The sequence below is a fragment of the Neomonachus schauinslandi genome, chromosome 14 (assembly GCF_002201575.2).
Source record: "Neomonachus schauinslandi chromosome 14, ASM220157v2, whole genome shotgun sequence".
In the NCBI taxonomy this organism is placed as follows: domain Eukaryota; kingdom Metazoa; phylum Chordata; class Mammalia; order Carnivora; family Phocidae; genus Neomonachus; species Neomonachus schauinslandi.
In genome coordinates, this window is record NC_058416.1 from 4418190 (window position 1) to 4444810 (window position 26621).

At 49.6% G+C, this 26621-nt stretch overlaps 1 protein-coding gene across 4 annotated transcripts; it reads right to left on the reverse strand.

The window, feature by feature from the left end:
* Positions 1 to 697: 697 nt before the first annotated feature.
* On the reverse strand, positions 698 to 19202 carry CNDP2 (carnosine dipeptidase 2). 4 transcript variants are annotated; one of them, XM_021686422.1, is made up of 12 exons: positions 19148 to 19202; positions 16528 to 16617; positions 15245 to 15388; positions 11652 to 11814; positions 9768 to 9856; positions 7985 to 8185; positions 6871 to 6955; positions 5785 to 5945; positions 3588 to 3752; positions 2577 to 2718; positions 2220 to 2367; positions 698 to 1247 (listed from the first exon to the last, which is right to left on the reverse strand). In XM_021686422.1, exons 2-12 carry the CDS (start codon positions 16585 to 16587, stop codon positions 1184 to 1186), a joined length of 1422 nt encoding a protein of 473 aa, XP_021542097.1. In that variant the 5' UTR covers positions 16588 to 16617; positions 19148 to 19202; the 3' UTR covers positions 698 to 1183. The 4 variants fall into 4 exon arrangements, with proteins under 4 accessions (XP_021542097.1, XP_021542098.1, XP_021542099.1 ...); XM_021686423.1 differs by lacking the exon at positions 19148 to 19202 and adding an exon at positions 18457 to 18600; XM_021686424.1 differs by lacking the exon at positions 19148 to 19202 and adding an exon at positions 17349 to 17398.
* Positions 19203 to 26621: the final 7419 nt, after the last annotated feature.

Sequence of the window (26621 nt, forward strand, 5' to 3'; positions counted from 1 at the left end):
ACAAGGGCAGAATGAACTTGACTTTCCCTCAGTCACGTGGAGACACTCAGGTTCCTTCAGGTTGAAAAGGCTCCTCTCAGCTCATTCTCATCCGGGTCAAGGGGGTGGCCCAGTGAGTTCTATCTTTTTCTACATGAGACCAGGGGGTTGTATTTTTGTTGGTGGCCAGCTTCCTGCAGTGGAGCGACGATACAGGGCAAGCTTTGGATTCCGGCAATTCAGAGGCCTCCCCCAGGCACAGAACCGCTTCTGCAAAGCTTATTGATGAACACCATCTTGTCAGCACCGCATGAAACTCCATCCCGACTAGAAACCAGAGTTAAAGCACAAAGACCCCGAGCGAGGTGGCTCAAAGGACTGAGCCACACAAGTGTTCCCAGTGAGCGAGTGGTGGCAGATGGGGAGAGGGATAGGGAGGCTGGGAGGAAGATGAAGAGGCTGCGGGGGACACGGGCTTCCAAGGACGCTGCAGAGGAGACCCGGGCCTCTAAGAACCACTTCCCGTGTCACCATTCTGCCCTATTCAGTGCTGGGTGGGAGGACCCAGTGAAAAGCACCGCCGCCCCTTGTGTGGGCTGGGGAGAGCAGGCAGGTGCGAGCCCCGCCCCGCCCCCCCACGCCCCACAACCAGCCATGTCCCCGCACAGGACAGTGTGCCCCACCAGTGAGTCGGATGGGCAGGAACTCTCCCAGAGGCTTCATTTTTGCTTTTTTATTTGGCAACACATACTGAGAACAAATAATCCTTCCAGTTGGTTTAGGTTTTGAGGAATCACAATAAAGAGAAGACAGGAGACACCAGTACTGCTTTCGGGGCTTGAGACAAGGACAGAAGCCTCACGAGGGCAAAGGATCAGAAGGGGTGGCCCCTCGAGGCATCAGGTACCCCTGATTGAGTCTTCCGAGAGCGCGCGAGCCTGAGTCAGGAGGCAGAGACGGGACAGCAAGCGCCAAGAGCTCTGTGCAGCCCAGCTGGACGGCAACCAGAACCTCCTACAGAACGGGTGCTTTTAGAGCCTGGCTATTGTCTGCAGACCTCACGCTGAGCACCTCCAAGAACTCGGCGGTTACTCAGGCTGTGCCAGACAAGAGGGCGAGGAGAGAGACGAGCTGTGCTTTCCTGAGCGGCGGGGACAGAGCGAGGACAGGGGCGGGACTCCACGGCCAGGGGCGCCTCTCCCTTCTACAGCCGAGACACTTCATACAGGTACGCAGCCAGCATTTTGGTTCCTTCTATGTAGTTGAGCCTGATGGAGAAGAACAAGCCCTCGTGTCGGCTGCCGTCCAGTGGTCCAGGAGCGCGCCCGGAATTCTTTTGGGGAGTCCCACCGTCCTGGATTGCTGGCCTTTAGTTCCACTGGCCTCGAGAATTTGGCCACCTGGTTCTCAAGTGTGGGTTCAGTCCATCTGCCCCACTAGGACCTGTCCTGGTCATGGTCTAACAGAATATACTGGGTCCCACACAGTACTTAAGAAAAAGCGCCTCACTTTGATCACAGCCACTCCCTTTGTTGGGATAAGAGGCCTCCCCTTATGCCTGGATACTCACGTCTCTGTCCCCTCCCTCTGCCTTTGTCTTAGCCCGCGACTAGCCCACCCTGCGACCCCCCTATGGCTCCTGTTCTCTGTCCTTCTCGGCTCTTCCATACTGACCATGGGTCCTCCCTGCCTGCCTGGGCCTCTCCTCACTGCGCTAACTCAGGGACCACCTTCTATCCCTGTTGGTTAAAGAACCCCCCTCGTGTCTGCATAAGCCAGGAACATCTAGAAGGGGCTTAGGAAGCCAGCAAGGACACTGATTTTCCAAACAGGCAAAGCGCATAGGTTCTTTAGGAATCCTAGATGATGTCCTAAGACAGACACAGAGCACTGGCTGAACCCTGCTGTGAAGAACCCTCACCGCCCCCATGGCCCCGTCCCTGCCTTCCACCAGAAGTGCTCGCTACCCCAAAGATGGTGGTAGCAAGCAGAGCACTGGCCTTGGGGGGCCAAACACCCGGCCCCTCCTGCTCTCCAATCAAAGCAGCCAGATAGGTGGGGAGGAAGCAGGCAGGGAGGGAGCAGGTGGGGAGGGAGCAAGAGGGGAGGGAGGAGGCGGGGAGGGTGGTGGAGGGGAGGGAGCAAGAGGGGCTGGAGGGCACACGGGGGCTCTCCGGGTTTCTCGCTGGCAGCCATGAGGAAATGAACCCAGGGGCAGACCGGAGGACCCAGAGCCTCACCTGTTGAGCTTTTCATTCTGGGAGTGGGCACCATCATCTGCTGAGCCCACAGGCAGTAGCATGACATTCTTCCCAGTAGCCTCCTGAAAGGTCAAAGTCACAGGAATACTGCCGCCTTCCCTGGTCAAGTCGGGCTCGACACCAAACACTGGGGGAGAAGAGTAAGAGACATGGTGAGCTTATAAGTGGCGAGGCTGGGGATCCACTGCACACTTACTACCCAGCAACGTGAGTCCAAGCCCCGGGTGTGGCTCGGGGCCGGCAGCCCCACTCTCAAGGTCGGCAGGGGACACGGCCCCGCTCGCACTGGGGGCTCTCCTCAGGGCCCCTTGCCTGCGTCCCCAGGAGAAGTCTCACCTGTTTTCAAGGCTCTTCTCCCAGCCATGTAATGTGGATGGTTGAAGTCAGACACCCAGGGCTTCCCACCATGGCCCATGTACACTTTGAACTTGTTGGGACTGCGCAGGTCAGCAAATTTCTTCGTCAGGTAGCTTGTGACCTGAGTCACAAACGAGACACAATGTATTCTAAGCCTGGCACCTGATCCAGTGCTAGAGATCTCCTCTACAGCGGTCTATGGTGGGTCTAGAGGGGGCCTACAACTAGTCTACGGTTAAGTCTACCACGAGTCTACAGAGTCTACAAAGAGTCTATGACGGTTCTCATTTTCTGCTGTGAAACACTGAGAACAACTATGGTAACAAAAAAAGGGATTTTATCAAGACACAAAATCCAGCATTTGAAGGTGAAAGGTAATGCTTTCATTTCAAGCAATTCACCCTTTACACAGACGTTCCCATAGGATAATATTTAAATCAACTCTTTGAAAAATGTCCCTTGACTTGCTTTACAATATTCATCACATCTAGACCAAAAGTGGAGGCCGGTGCTGACTGGGGCACATCTGATGACAAAATCTCAGGCCTCAGTTTCCTCGAAAGTCCTTGAGGCCATCTCTCCGGGAAATCTCAGATGAGGGCAGGGTGACTGCCCCCCAGTGTGCCCCCTCCGGAATTTACCCCTTCTGGAATCGTGCCTTTCCACTCCTCACACTGGCCCAGACACAGCTCCTGTGGATTCTCACTTTAACCTACTCGGGTCAAAGTCAGCATCTGACCTGAAGCCTTACGATGAGGTCAGGGGTCAGGTTTTAGCATGCCTCAGCAGTGACAAAGGTCACACGTGATGCTTTTTATATGGCCTTTATCTTTGATCAGTTTCTGAACTGCTTATTCTGGTAATTACTGGGCTGGCAGGAGTCAAGAAGTGAGGAAGTGTGGGTCTGGGGTTCAGTGCTCTCCTAAAAGTCTTTACGCTCAGTCTCTGTCGTGGAGAAGCCCCTCCCCGAGTCCCAGCTCCCTCACATGCCTGCTTGCTGACAACTTCTGGAGTCATGTTTGGCACGAGCCTGATGGAGAACTTGCCGACCACTTTCCTAGGAATCACGGTCTTGGCCCCCGACCCAGAAAAGGCGCCTTCAATCCCATGGAGGGAGAGGGACGGGAACCGCCATCTGTGCATCAGGATGTCTTTCTGCAGAAAGCAACAAAGTGGGTCAGGGGACAACACCGTCTGCTTACGAAGGAGACGGCAATGGCATCTGCGAAGTTCTTCCTAGTGGCCCGCCGGCCTGGGGTCTACACAATCACAGGCAGGCGGTGCAGACCCTGGAGGGCTGAGATGAGCCTGCCCCAGATGTGCTCTGGTTCCAGCTTTGACACACCACGAAGAGGGGGGACTCTGCCACACTCCTCGCCAGCCTGTTGGTCAGGTGGCCCCGTGTGGCATCCCGGCCTCACTGCGGCTCAGGACTGCCGGTGACTAAGAGAGCCACGGGCTTCCCACCAGCCCCGCAGAATTCAGGGGTAAGTTGTGGTCCCACAGATATCAGAGCTCCTGTGGGGCCAGAGGCACCAGGAACCAGGATGAAGAGGGCAGCACAACGCAGGCCACCTGTGAGCTCCCTGGCCCCCAGGGGAACAGAAGGCAGGGATAGTTCCTACTGGGAGGAGAGCCAGGGCCATCCACTGAGTCCCGGGCCCAGTGACCACGGACAAGCATCATCGTCACCCTCTGCCAAGGGGACTGGCCCAGAGCAGGCCCTCACCTCCGAACGTACGACTGATACCACGGCCTCCCATGCCCCCTGCACCCCAGCAGCGGCACAAGACAAGTCAAAAGAGGACACGGGGCCACCCGACCAACAGGCTGGCAAGGAGAAACGTGACAGGGCCCCGGGGCTACTCAGGGACTCAGCCACCTAATGTGTGGACTTCCATTTGTGAACCAAATAGGGTCGGTGAGACCTAGAAGGGAGACACGTGGCCCGAAACGCAAACACCTTACACAAACACAGACACCAAGTGGAAGGCAACAAGGCCGGAGCAAACGGAAGTTTGTCCAGAAACCCACTTTCCCAGACGCGCCCCTGCCCCTGACTAATCTCTCCGGGCCTCAGGCCCCGAATGACAGCTGCCCATGAGGGCCTTCCGCAACCCCCACCGCCCCCACCACCTGCGAATTCTTGCTCCACTCGGGCCCACCAACTCTCCCTGATGTGTGGCCTGCTTCGGAGGTGCCCCCACGCCCGCCCGGCCCCCACGCCACCAGCTCCAGGCTCTCCCCTGCAGTGGCACAACTCGTCTCCCCGCCTCACTGCACCCGCTCCAAACCCGCAACGCCTCTGCCACGGCCTGCCCACGAGGGAGGTCTGATCGGCTCACCCTCTGCTCCAACCCATCCGTCCACCGTCTTCCAGGAGAGCACACGAGCTCCTCGGCACACCACAGGCCTGCACGCCAGGCCTTTCAGTCTGAATCCCAGATCTCCCCTGGCCGGCCCTCCCCACGAACAGCTGGACTCCCCGTGCCCTGCTCTGCTGCTCACCCGTACCGACCCCCACAGGCCTCCCCGCTCCCAGGCACACAGGGCTCCAGACCCTGGAGGGGCCTCCACACTCTTTCACACTTCTTTGCCCATTAGTCTCCTGGAGAGATGAAACTCACGGGCTGGGCCTGGCCATATTCTTCTTGCACCCCAGGGCCTGTTGCTGCAATTCAACTAATGGCTACATCAGATGTAAACTTATACTCAGGCCTCACAAGCCAGGAACCAGACTACTTAAGAGAAAAATCCTAACACATTTTTTTCTTAATAGTTAAGTAACCACTTTGGGCAAATGCTTTCCACCTTTTCCAACAGGTCCCCAGTTGTTAGGGATGCCTTCAATCATCTCTGGGCCCAGCGGTCAAACATCGTTCTACAAGTGCAAATCAGGCAAAAGCTACCTGCTACTATGTGTTCTCTGCGTACGTTCTCCAGCTCCTGAGTTGTCACAAGTCAACATGTGACATTTTTAAAAACCTCCCAATTCCAATTCCAAGCCTGGTAACGTGCTGCTTTCCAGTGTCGGAACCATCCGAGGGCTCCGGGGCACAGGCGTATGCCCAGATCTCTGGCGGCACCTCTGGCTCCTGCCCTCGGGGGTCCCCTGCCCAGGGCACGGTGGGAGGCCTTGCGAGCAGACAGACCGGGGCGGCGGGCAGACCTGGGGGGGGGCACGCACCTTGCAGCTGTGCAGCAGAGTCTCTGCCCCCACGTCCCGGGTGTACTCCTCCAGGTCGAAGTCGATCTTGTCGTAGAGGCCCAGCTCGTCCTCCGTCACGGGGGCCACTGCCTCGTTGATGCCGGGGATGAGGATCTTTCCCTTCCTGTCCACCAGAGAGCCTGGGAGGGCACGGAGGAGGGGTGCTCAGCAGGCAGGCGGCACAAACACAGCAGCGCTTACCACGGGGGCCCAGAGCCCACCCCCCATTCCCCCCGTCCCCGCCCCGGGGCAGAGGAGGACCAGGAGCTTCGCAGTGACATTTCCTGGGCATGCAGAGCACTGGAGCACTGCCTAGGAACAACTAGTTAAATATCTAAACAACCCAGTGAGGTGAGCAGTATCATCTTCCCACTTTAACACAGAGACAGAGATGCAGAAGGGTGGGTGACCTGTCCCCTGTCACAGACCAGGAGACAGACCGAGCAGACTGCCTCCCACAGGCTTCCTGTAAAAGCCACTACACTCATTAATATTTCTTTTTTAATTCATGTTCCACAAGAAACTAGCTGCTCCCAAACGAAGGAGGCCAAGACAAAGAGAACAGAGTAGACCCCCGTACGGCAGCCGCTACCGGAGAGGGAAGGAGACAGAACTTAGGCAAATTCCGGGGTGAGGCAAAGTTACATCCAGCCTTAAACTAGCAGGATGCTGGGAGGACTGGGCTGGGCCTCCCTCCCGCAGAGCTGAGCACGCAGGAGCCCTGGTTGGGGTGCTACAGCGTCAAACAGACGGAGGCAGGCGCCCTCCGAGGGACGCAAATTACAACTGTGTCACGTGATCCTAGGGGCCAGCTCAGACAGGGCCGAACGGAGCCAGGGGCTGCCCTAGTTGGGTCCCAGAGGCAAGGCAGGGTTCAGTGACACACGGAGGCACCCGGGAGACAGACGCAGAAATGAAGCGTGTCCATCTTTCAAAGGGAACGGTGAGCGGAAGGAAGTAGCAACAGGAAAAGAGATGAAAGCACCAACTGCTGAGGACAGCCCGAAACAAGCCACTCCAGCTTCTCTCCCAAGTCACCAAGCAGCGACTGAAATCCGTGCTTACCCATCAACATGATGAGATCTGTCATGGCCTCATGCACCGAGCCCCCGTACACGCCAGAATGGAGGTCTCTGTCACTGCACTCCACCTGGACGGAAACAGAGATCCCTCTACCTGCTGCTCAGCGGGAACTCAGCCTCCTCATGTGACAGTGAAATGAACGAAGAACATTCACAATTCTTAAAATCAAAATCTGTTCCCTCAAGGAGCAAAGCAAAGCATTTCCTAAATTATAAAACTTCGGCAGCAACCAAAGAAATACTCTTGGCAACGCTGACCAGGGGGCAAGTGGGGGTGCTGACCACAGGCGAATGCACATGGCTTCACAAAGACCCTGCGCTTTTCTGATGAAACGGGACACCTACCATGAAAAGCAGCCTGTAAGGACCTTGGGCCTGAGGACCTAGGGCCAGATCCCGCCCCCCGCTCCCCCTCATTAGCCTGCGATCAGGGTCAGGTTTGAGGCCTCACCAGGCCTGAATCTGCACACCTGTAAAATGGCAAAGTGGGAGCGTCTGACTCACAGCCACTGGGTTCTTGCGTCAGACTATTTGTAAAGCAGTCTTGAGAGACGAAGCACTCAGAGCAGCAATGAGGATGATTGTGGCATTTTCAGCCTCCAAAACACTCCCTCACAGGAACCAATCCGCCCTGTGTGCTAGGACCCACCCTCGTCTGTGGAGGGGATGCAGGCTCAGCTGAGCATGGCCCTCCCACTCCGCCCCTGCGCCCGGCTTCTGTGTAGAGCACAACCACTCAGTTCCCTCAAGACCTCTGGTCCAGGCAGACCTAAGGGCTCAAATGTGAACATCTTAATTTTTAACGGTAAGTGTGCAATGCTTTGCTTAAGTCAATCTTAAATGGGCTACAGCAGTTCATCTTTCCTCAACTGCTCCAAGGCAATTCTCCAAACACCCTGTAGCTTGAGGTGGCAGGAAACGGACTCTGGCTGGAGAATCTCGAAGGGTGAAGACCCAGCCTGCTGAGAAGCCTCTGGGCTTCTCCCTCACGTGCATGGTCCCCTTCCTGGGACTTGCCCACTGCACGCTACAGAAGGACAAGGGAGACTACAGGCTGGGAAGAGACACCACGAAACACAGAGAACTTCACATGATACCTCAATGAAAAAGTAGCAAATGCCCCTGAGACCGTATGTGATGCAGGGCTTCTTCTTCCCCAGCCAGTAATTGTCAGAAATGCAGACGTAGTCCACATCTTTGAAGAATGTGTCTTTATGGGAAAAAATCAGGTCGTCCAAGCCTTCAGAGCCCGACTCCTCCATTCCTTCCAGACAGAACCGAACATTGACTGGAATTTCCTATGAAAGGGAAATGAGCATTGGGAGGCATTCAGTTCTCATGTGCTTTTATTTCTTAGACACCACAGACAGGAAGTCACCAAATGCTTTGCAATCACAAATTTCAAATACTCAACTTCCTCCAGACCCACCGCTCAGGCGGGCTCTGTGCGCCCTGTCGTGACCCTGTCCTCACATGCTGGGCGGTGAGGGGACATGCACGGAACCAACCGCAGTGCCACCCTCACTGGGGACTCCTGCCAAGGATGCCACAGTGTGACCACACTTCCTATCCACAGGGATCTCTGCACTCACCCAGTGCGAATCAGGAGTCTCCAGGGAAGCCCGAGCGGCTCTCTCCACGACACAGATAAAACCAGTCTTCATCTGCGCCAGGGACCAATCGCCACACCCACATGCCAGAGCAAGCAGGGGCCTGCTCCTATTTCCAGGCGCTCTGCACCATGACCCCCTCTCCATGCTGAAGGCCCTTCTCCCCAAGAGCTGACAGTCACCGCGAGTCACCGCCACCCACTTGGCTACTGCTCTGCAGTTTCCCAGGCCCCCCAGGCTGTGCAGTGAGGCAGGCAGCCCTTCCAGATGAGAACATGAAGCTGCACCCAAGCGAGGTGACTTGCCGGAGGTCACAGAGGCTACAAAATGGCAGAACCCCCCCGTGGACGCAAATCCATGGAGTCCTCCCCCCGACAGCCCTCTGCACCACCAGCTCGCCTCCCCCTTTCTGTCTCTCAGATGAAATCTTTCCTAGGACCCTGGCACATGGAAAGGATGTAAGCTCTGCCCTGCACACAGCCACCCTCCCCTTGGTCACCCCGGGTCCCAGGGGGCCCTGGAGAAGGGGGAGCCTTCCCAGCCCCTGAGCCCAGTTAGTTGGAGGTTCTGAGCCTCAGCTCCCTCCTATGCAAAGTGACACCTCGGGCCAGGCGTCAGAGTCCCCGTCCCTCTTCAGATCTACCATTCTACCGTCTGACAAAAACGCTTGTCTTATTATTCTAATTTTATCATGGTACTAGATAAAACACAATGCAAAAACTGGGTCTACACAATGGTCAGGATTAGTTTAAAAACGTTGAAAAGATCAGTAAGTAACAAAATACAAAGTCTCTGACAGCTGGAATTCTAGGCACCCTGTTCCTCCCTACTTTTCTATTTTACAAACTTTAGGCAGGAGCAGATATTTCACATTAAGGAAGTGTATCTTAAAAAATAAAAATTTTTCAGGAGGATAAAAACCACCCTGAGAAAGCTAGGGGTTGCCCACCACCACAGAGCCCACGACTTGGCCTCTAGGTGAGCCGTCTCAGAGGTGGAGCCCGGGGCTGAAAACTCGAATTTCAGGTGCTGCCTGGATTCCTGCTGAGTCATCAGTACCATGGCCTCTGGGTGGCTGTAAAACAATCACAATTCCTAAAGCTGGAAAACAAACCTATGATCTTATATCTGATCCCACTGTGCTGATGCGGTTTTGGGGGACCTTGCTTTCTCATAACCCAGTGATCTTTGATCTTTATTGGCTGTTCTGGGGACAGACAGCCCTGCTTTGTATGGCTGTGACAGAGCCAGGCAGTTAGACGTGAAGTACCTGATTTGTCTTCTGGAAGGCTTCCAGGGCGTTCAGCCAGCCAGCCACTGGCCCCTTATCATCGGTTGCACCTCTCCCATACAATTTGCCTACAACAGCAATCAGCAAACTCAGTTACAATCACGATGAAATAGACAAGAAAGTGTCTTGTTGGAGCACAGCTGAGAGCATCGTACCACCACCACAGGCAGCTGTCCTGAGACCTCCTCTTCCAACCAGAAGCCCCGTTTTCATTCTGTCAGAGCCCCGAGTCCCCACCCTACACTATTATGAGGCCCTGCCAGAGAATCCACCATAATCTAAGAGCAAGCCGCGTGGATGCTCCCAAGTTGCCCTCCCCTTCTTCCAGCAGACACAGTAGTCGGGCAGCGCTCCAGTCCCTGCTGACCCAGGGCATGGACTGCTGAGCCAGCTTAAGGGGGCCCTGCCAGCCGGCTAGTTACTTCAAATCTACCTCCACAACCAGCTGGTAGCAGTTAAGAGTAGGCAACCTGGTCATATGTCGGACCCCCAATGCACCATCACCAAGAGAGAACTATAAATCTCACACAAGCTCAATTCTGACACCTAATTTGGTAAAGAAAAGAACAGGTTTATTATTTACTGCTCTCCAGGTCATCACTTTGAAAACCAAAGGACGTGGTACTGCTTCTCCTCCACCTAATTAGTCACAGGGCCCCCACCCCCACCCCGCACACACACTCCTGGGACCCCTAACAAAGGCAGGTGGGCACTGGCCACTACGAAAGACACTCGGCCATCAAGCCCAGACCCCGCTCCCTGCCCTGTCATATGATGCAGAGCTCATCAGAGGGGGACCAGGCCGGAGGAAGGACAGCACTCAGGCAGAGGCGTGCTCATGGTTCAGTCCCTCTCTGGCCAGGTCTGTAACGGCCAGGCCTCGGACTTCCAAATTCTCAGCCTGTTTTTAATATTTGACAGTTTCAACATGACCACCCCAAAGCAGCATGACTCTTCGAGCCATTGCTACCTTGGGAATTTCTATCAACTAAACCCACTTTTCACAAAAGCTACAGAGTTCTCCTAAAAAGCATCCTGGTTCCTGTGACAAGCACTGACTGAATCGCTCACTCCAAAACGCCAGAACTGTGCTGGACAGAGGCTCACAGGGCGATGTGGTCCCTCCCTCCCGGGCTCCCCAACAAGGAGAGGGACAGCATGCGGCCAGCTGACCACAAGGAAGCTCATCTGTGGCATGAGGTGTTATCCCAGCTCTACCGAGGGTGCCTGTCTGTCTGTCAGGAGCAGGGAGGGGCGGAGTGCGAGGCCTCCCAGAGGGGCAGTGGGTGACCCGCGCTGGTGCAGAAGCCGGGGTCATGTGACACAGATGCCAGAGGAGCAATGAGGGGAGACGAGCAGGCAGAAGAACCCGCTGGGTTTCCCAGGAGGTGTCAGGGAGAGACACATCACACTGAGGTCCTCATGTGGCAGGGAAAAGAAGGGAGGAGGACCCACGACTTCAACAAACAATAGGAAAGCTCTCGGGAGGGGATGAGTGTCAGCTGCGGAGGAGGCCCAGCAGGGACTGCGGGCCCACGGGAGGAGGGCGGGGGTGAGGACGACCTCCAGGTTTGGGGTGCACGGGGCAGGGGAGGCGGAGGAACCCTGTGGCGGTGGTGAGATGGGGAACGAGGAGGAGGGCAGGCTGGAGAGCGGAGACACGGAATTCTGCTCCAGACCGTGGCAAGGGGAACAGCCCGTAGAAATGTGGGTCTAATGCTCAATAGGAGCCCAACGGAAAGTCAGCAATCGTGCTGTGATCACGACTGCGGTGCGGAACTGAATTTCCTCAGAGATGTTGCTGCAAGTGAAAAGTTTCCTCGATTGTGCACAGTAACGGACACGGCTGAAAGCATCCCTTACCGTCGCGTTCCACCAAGGTGAAGGGCTCGCTGTCCCAGCCATCCTCCAGGGCTGCCGGCTGCACGTCCAGATGTCCGTAAATACACACGGTTTTCTTCTGCGGGTTGGAGCCCAGCTTGCCGAGTAAGATGGGAGGGAGCGGTATCTCAGAGCCATCAGGGAGCTAAGAGTCGAGAAGGAAGCAATCGAGGACAGCCTTTGTTTTGAAAATTCGGTACTTATAGTAGATATTATTAAAATACCTGGAGTATTTTTATGTGTTCTTATCAATCAGCCTACATTGTAGAGTTCAAGAACATATTGAGTACTTAGACCGCATAATGTTCACCAACTGTAGACAGTTCGGTAAATTTTTAAAGGCTGATTTTTTCTTTAACTTTTACATTAATAACATATTATGAAGACTAAGTTTGGGGTACACCTTTGCTCATTATTTTCTAAAATAATGGATGAAAACTACTACCATCTTAAAGCAGGAGATACATGTTTGAAATTCTGCATGTGGATCACAATTTTGCACATAAAAGGATGCAGACCAGAACAGAAGAGAAGGGAACAGAATTTGCAGCAAGCCACACTAAAGCCAGCAGTGAGAGCTGGTGTTCCTTCTAAGCTCCCTCCCCATGCTTAACCAGTCTCCTACAAGCCCCTAAGAACTGGGGTGGGGGGGGCAGGGCAGTCACAGCACTAAGTGGACAGGTACTTTAGGTAACGTGCCAGGCTGCCGGGATTCTTGCAGGATTTGTCTTTGCAGTGAATTGCACTCAGAAACACTCACCTCAGTAACTCTTGGCAAGCCCACAGTACCCATGTACAGCCCTGGGACTCAAGGTCGCCCACCCACATGAACCACCCCCAGGGCTGGGTTCTCACACCGCTTCCCGAAGGACAGCCCCAGCCATGAGGGGCAAAAAATCGTTCCTTAGACTCACTGCCCTGGTCACACATGACATGTGGCACTGTGGTTGCAGCTGGCCCTCCACTGGCCTCAGGAGAATCATGAGTTTTAAATGACAGATTTTCTCTAAATAAATTTCTATTTAATATAGCTGAAATACTTTACCATTTTTCTAAGATACCAAGATTTGGGCCCACAAATAAATTTGTACTGAAATTCAGGTTGCAAATTGCAAATCTCTGCTCGGGTATCCCTAACTACTCAGAACAGGGAAGAATGAAGTCTGGCTAGAAACACAGTCAAGTGCTTACAGGGCTACCACACCATCCTCTACCAGAGTACCTGCCTGGGCAGAAGTCTTTGACAAGGATTCCACATGTCTCCCCCTTCTGCCCCATCCCCACAGCCACCACCCACGGGCCCTACTCTGTCCTCTGCACTTTGTTCACTTCTTCCCTCACGTCGCTTCTTGCTCAGGAGCCATGACTGTTCCATTTCCTGAGCACTTCTGTCTAGAGGTCAGGCCCCCGGTGACCAGGTCCCCCACATTTTCTGGCCATGCACCCTTTCCATCCTCCTGCCTGGGCAGCGGCTAGGAAGCAGATAGGCCCGACCTGATGTTACCTACAGCAGCCTTGGCAGTGGGCCTAATACCAAAGAGCCTGCCATCAGCCTTTCCCACAGTCCATGCCTGCCCACAAGCCTCGCCCACCAGGGACCGGGGCTCTGAGGTCCGTCCCTAGGACCCGGGCTCCAAATGTCCTCTGTCCCCTGTAAGCCTGAAGATGTCCTGCCTTCTGCCTGTACACGTGGTAACACCCAACTCCACCTCCACACCTGCCCCAAGTCATCACGGCTTCCTAAAACACGGAACACTGCCACCACGTGAAGTGACTGGAAGAGAAGCTCCAATGGGCTGTCACCTCACAAGGATCTTTGCAGAACTTTTCTAACAATGACGAAATCTGTCAATTCCTTGATAAGAAAGGGTCTTAAGAAATTCGAGAGTATCGCAGTCACTTATCATTTGTGGAAGGCCCTTTCTGAAGAAATGCACTGCAATGTCAGTGTAACATAGAATAAATCTATTGTAATGAAACAACTCTTGTAAATAATTTGCCTAGATTTTTTTTTTTTAATATATTAGGAAAAGGGGTAGGGGGACAAACCAATTATGCTTCTCCAAGAAAATAATACAAAGAAACTTGGGGCGCCTGGGTGGCTCAGTCGTTAAGCGTCTGCCTTCGGCTCAGGTCATGATCCCAGGGTCCTGGGATCGAGCCCCGCATCGGGCTCCCTGCTCCACGGGAAGCCTGCTTCTCCCTCTCCCATTCCCCCTGCTTGTATTCCCTCTTTCGCTGTGTCTCTCTCTGTCAAATAAATAAATAAAATCTTTAAAAAAAAAAAATAATAATAATAATACAAAGAAACTTGATTTATTCTCTCACAAGTGGGGAAAAGTGCCGGGAAGCTATAGTATATCTTAGGTCAATTTGTGGCCAAATGAAATCTCATAAAACAATACTGGATTGGGAATCAGGAGACCCATGTTTGAATCTCCTTCACCATCAACTGAGGGGTGCCCAGTGGAGATACAGTCTACCTGGGCCTCTGGGTTCTTCTCTTTATGAAAAGACCAGATGCAGCTGAATGTCCACACATAAAGCCCCAAGACTATGATACCAGTGGACACTTAAATCACCAGGCAAGAGAACCGAGATAAGCCAAACCCTGTCACACCCTGCAATTTAAAAGAGTATTACAAACTTGGAAAATATAGGACATGAAACCTGCCATTAGCATGGCACTTGAAATCGTCTGAGACTAAAAAAGCAAAAGAATATACCATTAGTGAGATGGTTCATTCTTGTCAGGAAGAAAATGAACCAATGTCACCTGTCAGAATCCTGCAGTAAAGTGCAGTCAAGTGCTTACAGGGCTACCACGGCCCCACACAAAGTAGCTCTTTTTCAGGAACCAAGTCATAAGAAAGTGCTTTTTCCACCAGCTGGGATGCACCGGGTATAGCACTCTGAGTGGGGGTCTTCATCACTTTTACCCCTACACGGACAGTGTGCAATTTCCTAGTTTGAATGCACACTGCTTTCTAGGGAGCAATCCCAGTGATTTCCTAAGAGTGGCCCTGACATTTACTTATTTCTTCTTCTTTTTCTTCTTTTTTTTTTTTTTAAGTAGACCACCCTCAGCATGGAACCCAAATCGGGGCTTGAACTCACAACCTGAGATCAAGAGTCAGAGGCTTAACCCACTGAACCATCCAGGCATCCCAACATTAACTTACTTCTGAGTAACCTCAACAGCTCTCCCACCTGGGGAAAACTGCTGAGTATTATAAAAGCTTTGCCCCAATCCAACTGAGGAAATCATATAGTTTTAGTATCCCAATCAGGCCTTTTCTGTTTGTTTTAAAGACAAGCAGATTATCTGAAGCAAAGGATGGTTTAAGAATATGCTGGGTCCTAGATGCCTGCATGACGCAGTCAGTTGAGCGTCATGATCTCAGGGTCGTGAGACAGAGCCCCATGTTGGGCTCCGCACTCAGCATGGAGTCTGCTTGAGACTCTCTCTCCCTCTGCCCCTCCCCCCAGCTCACACACACTCTCTCTCTCTCAAATAAATCTTAGGTAGGTCTGCTAATTGTGGTTCTGTAATTCCCAGAGCGCCAGCACCATACCTTCTGTTTTCCAATATCTACCAATTCCACAGAGCCACCCAACTGCTTGATCTCCGCAGCGGCAACTTCCATCATCCTCTTGATTTCGCCTCTTTTCTCGGGCCATGCAGATACACTCTGGATGGCCACCCATTCTGCAAGTTTCTGTTTGTGGATAATAAGCAAGAAGGGATTCTGAAAAGGTGCTCCTTTAAGGAAGAAAGGTATTCATAAATTTGCCAGGTTTCGGGCAGCCAAAGTTGATTTGCTTCCTGCAACCAGTCCATATTTAAACATGATGGCCAGATATCCAAGAAGAGCTATCATATTTGCTTTTTGTTTAAGATTTAAAAAAAAAAAACACCCTGTCTGTATTGACCCTGTATCAAGAACTACAGCATAACAAAAAAATGTCAGAATGTGTTTTTAACCATTAAGCATGAGATGAGTGTGAAATGTACAAAGTTCTATAAATAAGTTTATAACTGAATCTAACAAAATTACAACTGCAACATACAGAAAATACCCAACATTTTCACAGTCTAAGTTAGTTATTCATGCTCACCATGGCCAAGTTCTTTAAAGTATAATTTTTAGAATGAGAGCTAAAGATTTCATCTGAAATGTGTCTTCCAAGAATAACTTTAAAGCACAATTCTTTAATGTCAAGAAACAGATTTAATTTACAACATTACCAAATCATTTAAAACAGATGAAATGCAAAAAAAAAAAAAAAAAGCTAGAAGTTCTTTAGTCTATATCTACTACAAGAAATTGTAGATGGAGATTAAACAAAAACTCTGATTAGCTCTGCTATTTCTAGAAACATATATACATATATTAAGACTTTCTGTCAAGAGCCAAAAGTGTAACTTACATACTGTAATGAGGAGGCAGAGGAGAAGACCTCTAGGTATCTTTGGTGTGGTGAGAGAGCTGTAAGATCTACTCTCTTAGCGAATTTTAAGTATATAACACAGTATTATTAACTACAGTCACCATGCTGTTATCTTCAATCCCTACTCAGAGGGACTGAGCTTACTCATAACTGAAAGTCTGTACCCTTTGACTGGCCTCTCCCCATTTCCCCCAGGCCCCAGCAATCACCCTTCTACTTTCTGTTTCTGCATGTTCAACTTTTTAAGATTCCATATATAAGTGAAATCATGCAGTATTTGTCTCACTCTGTCTAGACAGTATACTTAATTTAAATGGCATAGCTCCTACTAGTTTCTTGAAAGTTTCTCTGAGCCCCACTGGATTAAACCTAATTTTAATGTTTACTACAATAAATATTCCCTTACCTTAATGTAGCGATCCTGATTTTCATCGACATACTTAAACAGGGTAGTGAGGGCCGACATCTTTCAAGCAGACCGCACACCTTGAAGGTTCTTGGAAGGAAAAAACACCTGTCAGTCCTGCCTGCAGACGGGCCTGACTGAGAGGCAGTTAGGAAGGCACTTGTTTAAGTTGATAAAGGGCTGCTCCGCCCTCGATGTCATCACGAGGACTCCAGGAAGCAGCAGAGAAGCTTGGGGAAGCAGTTAGGGGCTCAGGGTGATCTCCCATTCTTTTCTCAGAAGGAAAATTATGTGTTAAAATGGCACGTAACTGAAGGAAGGGCCTGAGCTGAAGACAATCTGATGAAAATGAGAAGTAGGTAGTTCCTGGTAACGCTGATTTACCAGCACTTAAATTTTTTTAAAAGCACGTAGAGAACTTTCCATTTACTATTACCACAGAGGAAATAATCCAAGAATCCCAGCAAAAGTGTCACATCCTGTCTGTTACTGTCACAAACCCACAACGCAGCAAACAAAACCCAAGGAGAGGTAGATAAATTGTTTTAAAAAGTTGATAATCTGAGCCCAGAAACAGTCAAAGGCAACATGTGACACCTCCACAAAGGCCTGATTAATGATTAAGATAAAGGAACCTCCGTGGAACCCACAGCCTCCCTCCAGGGTGCATTTGCTAACATCCTGTTTCTCCTGTGTGAGACCCAATACTCTCTGCTCCACCTTGCAAGTATAGGGTAAAGGAAATCATCTGACCAGTCATCTTTAAAACCAATAGGCAACAAAAGGATTCTGGTTTGGGGACTTTCAAGATCATCTCCAACCTCCGACTGGTATTTCAAATTCCATCAAGCGGCAAGACTGGCCGGAAGCAGCAATGGGAAGAGCCAGACCACAGCAATACCAAGGATTTCAGAAATGCAGCTGTAGTCACAAGATCCTGTAACATCTAGGTAGTTCTAAAGGCCTGTGGATCGACACACTGTAGTCACAGAGTATTTTTTTCTTGGTATGGGATTCCAAAGTGATTGCTCAACAGAGGAGTGATGTATCTATGGTGACATCAGGCCTGGAGGCTGTTGAGGGGATTGAGGAAATTACCCTCAATCTGCGTGCAGCAGGATTTCAGTAAGAACAGGTCAAACCACTCAGTTCTTAGAGCCTCCTTCTTCCTCTTCAAACACCCACCCCTGGGCATAAAATATTTACAAACCTCCTAGCCTGGCCAGCTCAGCCTGCTTCAGCTGAGGCTTTTATCTGAAAGACAAGACAGTCCACAAAAAAAGAGGCATTTCATGAGCACTAGTAAGTCAAATTTTCATCTGTCTATCACCAGGAATGCAAACTGAGAAGCTATCTAGGACAATATGCTACACTGGGCACCTTTCACTCGGGTCCCTGGTCATGAAATGGCACAAATCCCCAGTTCACCGTGCATACTTTTCACTAGTGCAGCCAAATTAACCAATGACCTTCCGTTGGTTCATTCAAAGATACAACTACCTAAGTTGCACTTTTACCAAAGACTAAACAGAGCACCGGCCTGCTCAGCTCTCCATGCCAAGTCCCCAGGGCTGGCTAAAGAGTAACTCCTTCTCTGAATTAGTAACCTAGTCAAAGGAGGTCAGGCCAGGGCCATTTTCGCCCTCCCACTCAGTTCTGCGTTATTCTTGTCCCGACCTGCCCCTCCTCCCCCATCCAGTACCCAAACCATGAAATGGAGCCACCTTCAATGCGCGGTGAACCCCACTGATGAAGGTAAAAGCGCTGTGCTGGAGTGAACAAGAGCAAATATTACGCTTCCAAAATAAATGCCAGGAACTCTAGAATTTCCTGGGGGCGGGGGGGGAGGACATAACTTAAATGATGAAGCTAGGGAGAGGGAAGGGCAAATGAGACTGGTAGCACCTGGAACCGTCTAGCAATACCTACTAATGACTTCTTTAGTTCTGAACTTCCCAATCCTTGTCCCTCGGTAATTCTGAGCACTTCGTGGAGTAAAGAGACGCACGAATCCTGGCTTTAAACCTACAGAAGCCAGTGAGACGGGGGCAGGAACCTCCAATGAGCCCACTCCAGAGCTTGATCCCAAACACGTGTACAAACTACCCTTCGCCACTCCTCCCTGCACACAGGAGGGACGCCTCGTGACGCCGGGTCTGCACGAGGAAGACCGTCCGGGCCCCGCCCGGGGCCAGGACCAGTTCCATCTTCCAAATGAGGAAACAGGCTGAGGACACGACCGAGCGAGCCGCCCCAGACCCGCACACTGCAACCTTTCGGCCTCAAATGCCAGCGGGACCCAGCGACCCCTGACCCCGGGCCTCCGCCACAGGCTCCGCTGGTCCTAGAGAGGCTTTAGTTTCCTGCGGGCCGCGTCAGGAGCACGCGGCTGACGGTCCTCTGCGCGTCCTTCCCGCCGCCCGCAGCCCGCAGCGCCCCGGACCCTCGGGAAGGCCTTCTTTTAACGGGGACACCCTCCCTTCCCGTCCCTGCTGGCCACGCGGAACAGGCGGTGGGCCAGGCCGCGGCCCAGCTCCCACAAGCTGAGGCGCGACTCCGGCTGTACACCGAGACCCACCCTCCTGGGTCCCGCCCGACTCGGCCCGCAAAAGCCCCTCACCCCTCAGCGGCCGCCGCGCCGGTTCCGCACCACGTGCCCGGTCACGCCCCCGGCGCGGGCCCGCCTCCCGCTGCCCCGCCCACCAATCCCGGGCCTCGCTCGGAGGGCTGGCGCGGCGTCCTGCCCTGCGCACCAATCCCCGGCCTCGTCCGGAGAGCCGGCGTCGCCCCGCCCCACCCCGCCCACCAACCGCCTCGCCACACGTCGCCCCGCCCACCAACCGCCGGCCTAGCTGGAGAGCCGGCGTCGCTCCGCCCCCACGTCGCCCCGCCCCGCCCCGCTCACCAATCACTGGGCTTGTTGGAGAGCAGGCGTCGCCCCACCTCGCCCCGCCCCCAGCTTTGGAGTTGGGCGGAGGGTGGGATTCCCAGATTGAAACCCTAACCTCGCTTGCTTCCTTCTCCCTGCGTAGTTCCGCCGGGCCGGGTTCGGGTCCGTGGACGGTGATTTCCTGAGGTCCCAGGAGGGGGCCCACACCCCACCCTCGGGCCGCTCAGGCTGGTCCCAGGCGGTGCCACCTGCCGCAGCCTGGCCCTGGGGGTCACAGGGCCCCACCGGCCCCCTTTCCGAGGGAGGAGGCGTTTTAGGATTTAAATCCTCTGATCTCAGGAAGTGATGACGGAAGAAGACCCACCATTTATTTATGCTTATCTTTTAAACAGCAGGACCCTGGGATAGTGATTATCTCCGTGAGAGTATTCCCAAAAGAATTTGGCAAAACCTGTACCCCTCCCCCATTCTTTCCTGTTTTTTTAAATAGCAAGCTTAATAGTTGCTGTAAATATTTTAAAATAAAATGACTCTCCCTTAAATTTTCTATCTATATCCCTCTCAGAATGTTGTCAAATTTAACTTTTTGTTGATTAAGTTCGAAAAATGAGGGAATATTAAATACTAAGGTGTCCCAATTCTACTCCCCCGCCCCATCAAGTCAAACTGTACGGTAAAGAGCTTTTAAGGGGGGAAATTTGTCTATATTCATTAGTCTAGTATTCATTTTTAACTATTTTTTTCTTGGTGGGTTTTTTTTAAATTTTAGTTGAAGTAGAGTTGACATAAAATGTATTAGTTTCAGGTGTACAACCGTGATTCAACAATTAGAACCATTAGGAAGTGCTCACCACCATGAGTGTAATTACCATCTGTCATCATGCAAAGTTCTTACAGTATTATTCCCTAAACTGGAGTTTACATCTCTGTGACTTTTTTTTTAATAACTGGGAGTTTGTAGCTCTTAATCCCCTTCACCTAATTTGTTCATGCTCCCGCAACTTCTGTGGCAACTGCTACTTTGTTTTCTACATTTATGAGTCTGTTTCTCTTTTGTTGTTTTTTAGATTCCATGTAAAGATGAAAGTATAAGGTTTTTGTCTTAGCATAATGCCCTCTAGATCCATCCAGTTTATTGTGAATGGCAAGATTTCGTTCTTTTTTTTTATATAGCTGGGTAATATCCCACTGTGCATATATCTCATATCTTTATCCATTCATCTGTTGATGGACACAGGTTACTTCCATATCTTATTGTAAATGATGCTGCAATAAATAAAGGCGTGCATGTATATCTTCAAGTTAGTTTTTGTTTTCTTTGGGTAAATAACGAGAAGGGCAATTTCTGGATTGTATGGCACTTCTATTTTTCATATTTTGAGGGACGTCCATACTGTTTTCCAATTTGCACCAATTTACCAATGTCACCAATTTTTTTAACCACTTTTTTTTTTTAGCAAAGTTGCACCAATTTACACTCCCACGAATAGTGCACACAGGTTCCTTTTTCTCCACATCCTCACCAATGTTTGTTATTTCTTGTGTTTTTTAGATTAACCATCAAACTGTAACATTTTAATACTTGATAGTCTTTTATTGATGATCCTGTCATACTTGTCTGCAAAAGAATATGGAAATTTAAATTAATATTTACTTTTCTATAGCTAAAAGCTCTAAGTGTTAAGGTTTTTTTCTGGATTAAATTCTCATAATCATTTTTCATATGTGATTGATAAAACCACCTAAAGATATTACAGTTCACCCTTGAACAACACAGGAGTTGGGGTACCAATCCCCCTTGCAGTTGAAAACCCATTTATAAGTTTTGACTCCCCAAATCCTTAACTACTAATAGCCTACTGTTGACCAGAAGCCTTACCGATAACATAAATAGTTGATTACCGTATGTTTTATCTGTTATATGTATTATATTCTATATTCTATAAAGTATATATAAAGTATATTCTATAAAGTAAGCTAGAGAAAAGAAAATGTTAAGAAAATTATAAGTAAGAGAAAATATATTTACAGAACTGTACTGTTTATCTGAAAAAAATCCTCATATGAGTGGACCTGTGTATTTCAAAGCCATGTTGTTCAAGGGTCAACTGTAGATGTTTGGCAAAGAGTTTTTAGATATTGAAAGTCATTTATTGGAAATGTATCCTTTAATCATATCTATTGGGCTTTTTAAAAATTAGTCCAGATGTCTATAAGTGAGATTATTGCTGGTATGAGACAGTGTTCAGTGAAAAATACAGCAAAAAGAAGGGATTTGGAGTAGAATCTATAACACATTATCATTAAATTTATCAAAATTTTATAGGTATGTGGTGGTGATAAGAACAAAGAAACTGTTGGTAAATAAGAGCAAGGGAGAGGCTTCAGTCCAAGTAAAAGTGAATATTATCTATGTACCTAATAATCATTTGGCAAAAGTTGATGAAAACATTTCTCCTACAAATCTGAATTAAGATTTGTTAAGAAAATACAGAACTTACTCTTGATATGGAACTCTTTTACTTGGAAATACAATGTTAATTGTCAGAAGGCGGACCTTCCACTTCCTTCCCCCTGAAATAATGCAAAATATATAGCTAACACGCTTCCTTGATTAAGGAGGCGTTCTCCAATAATAATATACTGTGGTATTTCAAATTGCCCCTTTGGAACATTTGAGGCTTTTCTTTAAGTTTTTATTTTTAAGTAATCTCTACGCCCAACGAAGGGCTCAAAATCACAACCCCAAGATCAAGGATGGCACACTCTTCCAACTGAGCCAGCCAGGTACCCCCTATTTGAGGCTTTTTGAGTTAAACGCACAGCACTTAGAATGATGCCTGGCACTGAGTGTCTTGGTCTGTCTGGGCTGCTATACCTACCATGGACTGGGTGGCTTGTATGTGACAGGAATTTATTCTCACAGCTGTGGAGGCTGGAAGTCCAAGACTGCAGTGCTGTCAGATTTGGTGTCTGCTGAGAGCCTGGCTTCCTGATTCTCTGCAGATAGCTGTCTTCTCTCTGGGTCCTCACTTGGTTGCAGGGGTAAGGGAGCCCTGTGGGGCCATTTTCACAATGACACAAATCCCATTCATGACCTAATCACCTCTCAAAGGCCCCACTTCCAAATCGCTTTAGGGATCAGGTCTCAACATATGAATTTGCTGGGAGGGGGGGACACATTCAGTCTATACCACTGTCTTGAAAGGGGAGCAGGAAGGCAGAAAGCAGGACAGCAGGTACCAGCCCTGTCCGCCCTATGAGAGAGGACACATGGACTTGGAGCAGATGGAAATTGGGGCCCTTAAAACTCTGAGACCTCCTTTAAAAGTCCTCCTGTGATGCCAGGTATCTCAGTTTGACGACCACTCCCTCACACCGCTCTTCAGTAAATGAGCTGGTATTCTAACCTAAGTGTGCACAGCTGGGAATCCCCAGCAGGTGGCCCTGCAATCCATTTGTTTTTGGGTAAAGGAAGCTTCGCAGATCACTTTACAGCAAGGAATCTGATCTTAGCTTAGGAGCTAAGTCAATAGTTTTTCTCTTCTCTGCCTGACTTTTTAGGAACAGGGACACCATGGAAGAACACAAGGAAAGAGGTATGTGGACGGTTGACCAGAGGTTGGGTGCTTCAGAAAGAGAAGTGATGTGACTTATTCTGAGAATTTAAGGAATATAAGCGTTATGCAAGTCACTGCTGATTATAGACCCCCTCATAAAAGCATTAGATCCTACTTCCAATTACCATAATTTCTAATTTCCAGTTCCCAGCACGAGTCAGATCTTATTATCCAGAATCTCAGTTCTGTGTCACTAAGCTTAACTAAACACACAGCCATGGGAGCACCCATCACACTGGAAAATTGAGAATTTTCCTTGGCACAGACGCCGCATGGGAGAAGGAATTATTCTCCGGCACTGCAGATGCAGAGACATACCAGGTAAGTACAGAGAGAGTACCTGCCACACAGGACAGCTTACAGAAGAAAGCAGAATACGAGGAGGCCAGGAGGGAGAGCTACACATGACCTGCATGGCTCCCCATTTCTCTAGCCTGAAGCAGGTGGTACAGTCCAGTCTCCCCCAGAATTGGCCTCCTCTCTTGCCCTGCTTTCCTTCCCATGGCATCCGCCAATCCCTCTCTCCTGCACAAAATGTTTGCATTTCCTCTGACCTGCAGGGCGTTCAGGATTAGAATGTCTGTCATCTACTGCAACCCATTGTTTGTGACAGGAGCCAGGGAGCCAGGGAGACAAGGTTCATAGGGAAGTTTTCAGTTTCTCTCATATTTTGGCTTCTGTCTTGCTGTCTCTGATCCCAGGGGAGCGTAAGGTCTGTAGGGACTGGGGCTCTAAGTAACCCCTGCCTACGGTTAAGGGTTAGATTCTGTAGTTCTGGCTTTTTGGCTTTTGTTGTCAAGTCTGGGCACTATGATCAGTATGTTCTCTGTTTTATGGCCAGCATTCTTAGCCTTGTGTTTTTTACTAAAGATGGGGTTAGGTAGCTGTGTGCCTGAACAGGAACCGTGTTGTCAGTTTAATGCCAGATATTCTTTTTTAACATTTGGTGTTTCAGAGGTAAATCTTTGTTAGAGCCACACATAGATCTTCTCAATCTAACACTTTTAGAAAGAGTGTTCTGAAAGTCACGGCTGTGTCATACCAGCTCAAAGCTGTAACTAAACACGTTGAACTTGAATCTCAAGTACTGACAAGTCCAGTACCTGGCGTACAGTAGGCGCTCATTAAGAACTTGAAGAGTGAAGGGACAAGTGAGTGGATGCATAAAGCAATTCTTTCTTCTATTCTTTCCTCCCCTGCCTTGGATTGCTCTCAAACAGTTGCACTTTATAGCTTTAGTGAGTTGGAAGGAAAGTTAGAATGCTCTCCCTTCCCCCTGGTTGTCCTGCACTGTGACGCAAAATTCTATGTTTACTGGAAAGGCTTGAGACTCCATCTCACAGTTGCTTACTCATCATCTGAGGCTGGACCTCTGAATAAATGCCTAAAATTCTACATTTGCAAGTTTTAAATGTCTGTAGGCAATCTAATGCAATGACAGTTCCATCCAAGGCAAAAAAAAAAAAAAAAAAAGTCCAAGATCCTCCCAACCCCCGAAAGATTTCAACACAAACTAAAATTTCTGCCATATACATGGTTGTTGGACAGGGGAAACAGGCCCCTTCTCAATTCCTTGACAGGTTTTGAGATGCTATGGCCAGATATCAGCTGGGTGTGTGACAGTGTTTAAATAGCTTCCAAACGCTTTTGAGTTTGGAAATGCAGAAACCCCCATTAGAAAGTACTGTTTCCAAAACTGTGATGTTTAATCGTTCACAGAGCACGTTTCCATTCCTTATCTCATCTGATCCTCAGAGCAAACAGTGAGACAGTATTTTCTCCCTCTGTGTCCTGCTACCCCTGTGTTCCTTTTTCTCAACATGTATCATGAGCTTTGAGGGTGGAGTGGGATGACAAAGAAGACAAACCTCTTCCATCCACGGTTGTGACAGCATCACCCTGTTTCTTACCAAAAAACCCCGAAAGAAAATGGAATCCATGAATTTTTGCCTTAAAAAAAAAAAAACCATGACTTTGTCTTAGTATACAGGAAAGTTAACTTTGACAGAATTTCCAGTTTCTTTTTTATTGTGGTAAGAACACTGAACACAAGATCCACTCTCTTAGCAGATCCTTAAGTGTACTCTGCAGCGTAGTTAACTATGGGCGTGCAGAGCTCTAGAGCCGATTCACCTGGCATGACTGAAACTTTCTACCCACCCAACAGCAGCTTCCATTTCCCTCTCCCCCAGCCCCTGGCGTCCACCAATCTACCCTCTGTTTCTGTACGTTTGACGACTTTAGATACTTGAGTAAGTGGATTTGTGCAGTACTGGTCCTGCTGTGTCTGGCTTATTTCAGTCAACGTCACGCCCTCCAGGTTCATCCATGTCGTCCCAAATGGCAGGATTTCCTTTTCTTTCTTTCTTTATTTTTAAGATTTATTTATTTATTTATTTGAGAGAGAGAGAGAGAGCGTGCACGAGTGGGAGGGGCGCACGGAGAGGGAGAGAGAATCCCCAGAATCCCCAGCAGACTCTACACTGAGCCCGGAGCCCAGTGCGGGGCTCGATCTCACAACCCTGAGATCATGACCTGAGCTGAAATCAGGAGTTGGATGCCTAACCAATTGAGACACCCAGGTGCGCCAGGATACCCTTTTTTAATGCTGAGTAATATCCCATTGTATATATCACCTTCTCTTCATGCATTCATCCATCAGGGCATATTTTGGTTGCTTCAAAAAACTTAAACTAGAATTACCATAGGATCCAGCAATCCCACTTCTGGGTATTTATCCAAAAGAATTGAAATCAAGATCTTGAAAAAATATCTGTGTTCCTCGGCTGAATGGAGCATTATTCACAATAGCGAAGATGTGGAAACAATCCAAAACGTATTTCAATTACCTTTGGCATTTTTAACTGCAGACCTCACAAAGTCCTTCACTCTCTGTACTTTGGAGAAAAACATTAACTTGTCCGAGAAACAGAAACTGTGGCATTGCCTTTGTGAGTGTGTCTGAAAAAGTGGAGAGAGAGTTGAGGTCACACGATGACCTACCAAATGGAGGGAAATCTGCAGAAGGTTTAGAGTCTTGCAAGATGCACCATAGGCAGGGCCAGCCCGCCCCCACGCCAGCATAGGGGTGAGGTTTGGGAACCTGTGGCTCTTGGTCAATGATGTCACGGTAGAAAGGTCTGGAATAAGGGACAGGGAGGACTGCTTATCAAGCTCACTTGCTGGGTTTCTGCTTACACGTATATCTTTATTACAACACTGACGTGGAGAAAAACGATCGATTTTTCATTTTAGTCTTGTAATCCATGTAAATTTCCAAGTGCTTTAAGAATTTCAAACTGATTTTGGAGCTTTGCAACCAATAATGCTAACTGGAATTTGTCATCCTTTATAAGGTGACGGAGTGTCAGGACTCCCCTCCGAGCTGGTGATGAGCCTTCTGGGGTTACGTCCTCCCTCGGCTGCGAGAATACCACTGTCCATTTCTCACTGATACTTAAAAATACCCAAATATTTAAAGCTTATATTCACTAATTAATCAAAAAAGAACTTTTTATTGTTTCAGCCTGTGCCCCCACTCCTCATCTTGCACTGATTATTTAGAAAGGATCCAAATGCTGAGT

Excerpts from the sequence above, each read along its gene's own strand:
- CNDP2 (XM_021686422.1), bottom strand. The coding sequence starts at position 16,587 with ATGTCGGCCCTCACTACCCTGTTTAAGTATGTCGATGAAAATCAGGAT. Across the intron at positions 15,389-16,527 it reads ATCAGGATCGCTACATTAAG|AAACTTGCAGAATGGGTGGC; the intron begins GTAAGGGAATAT and ends ATCCACAAACAG. Across the intron at positions 11,815-15,244 it reads TAGATATTGGAAAACAGAAG|CTCCCTGATGGCTCTGAGAT; the intron begins GTATGGTGCTGG and ends CTCGACTCTTAG.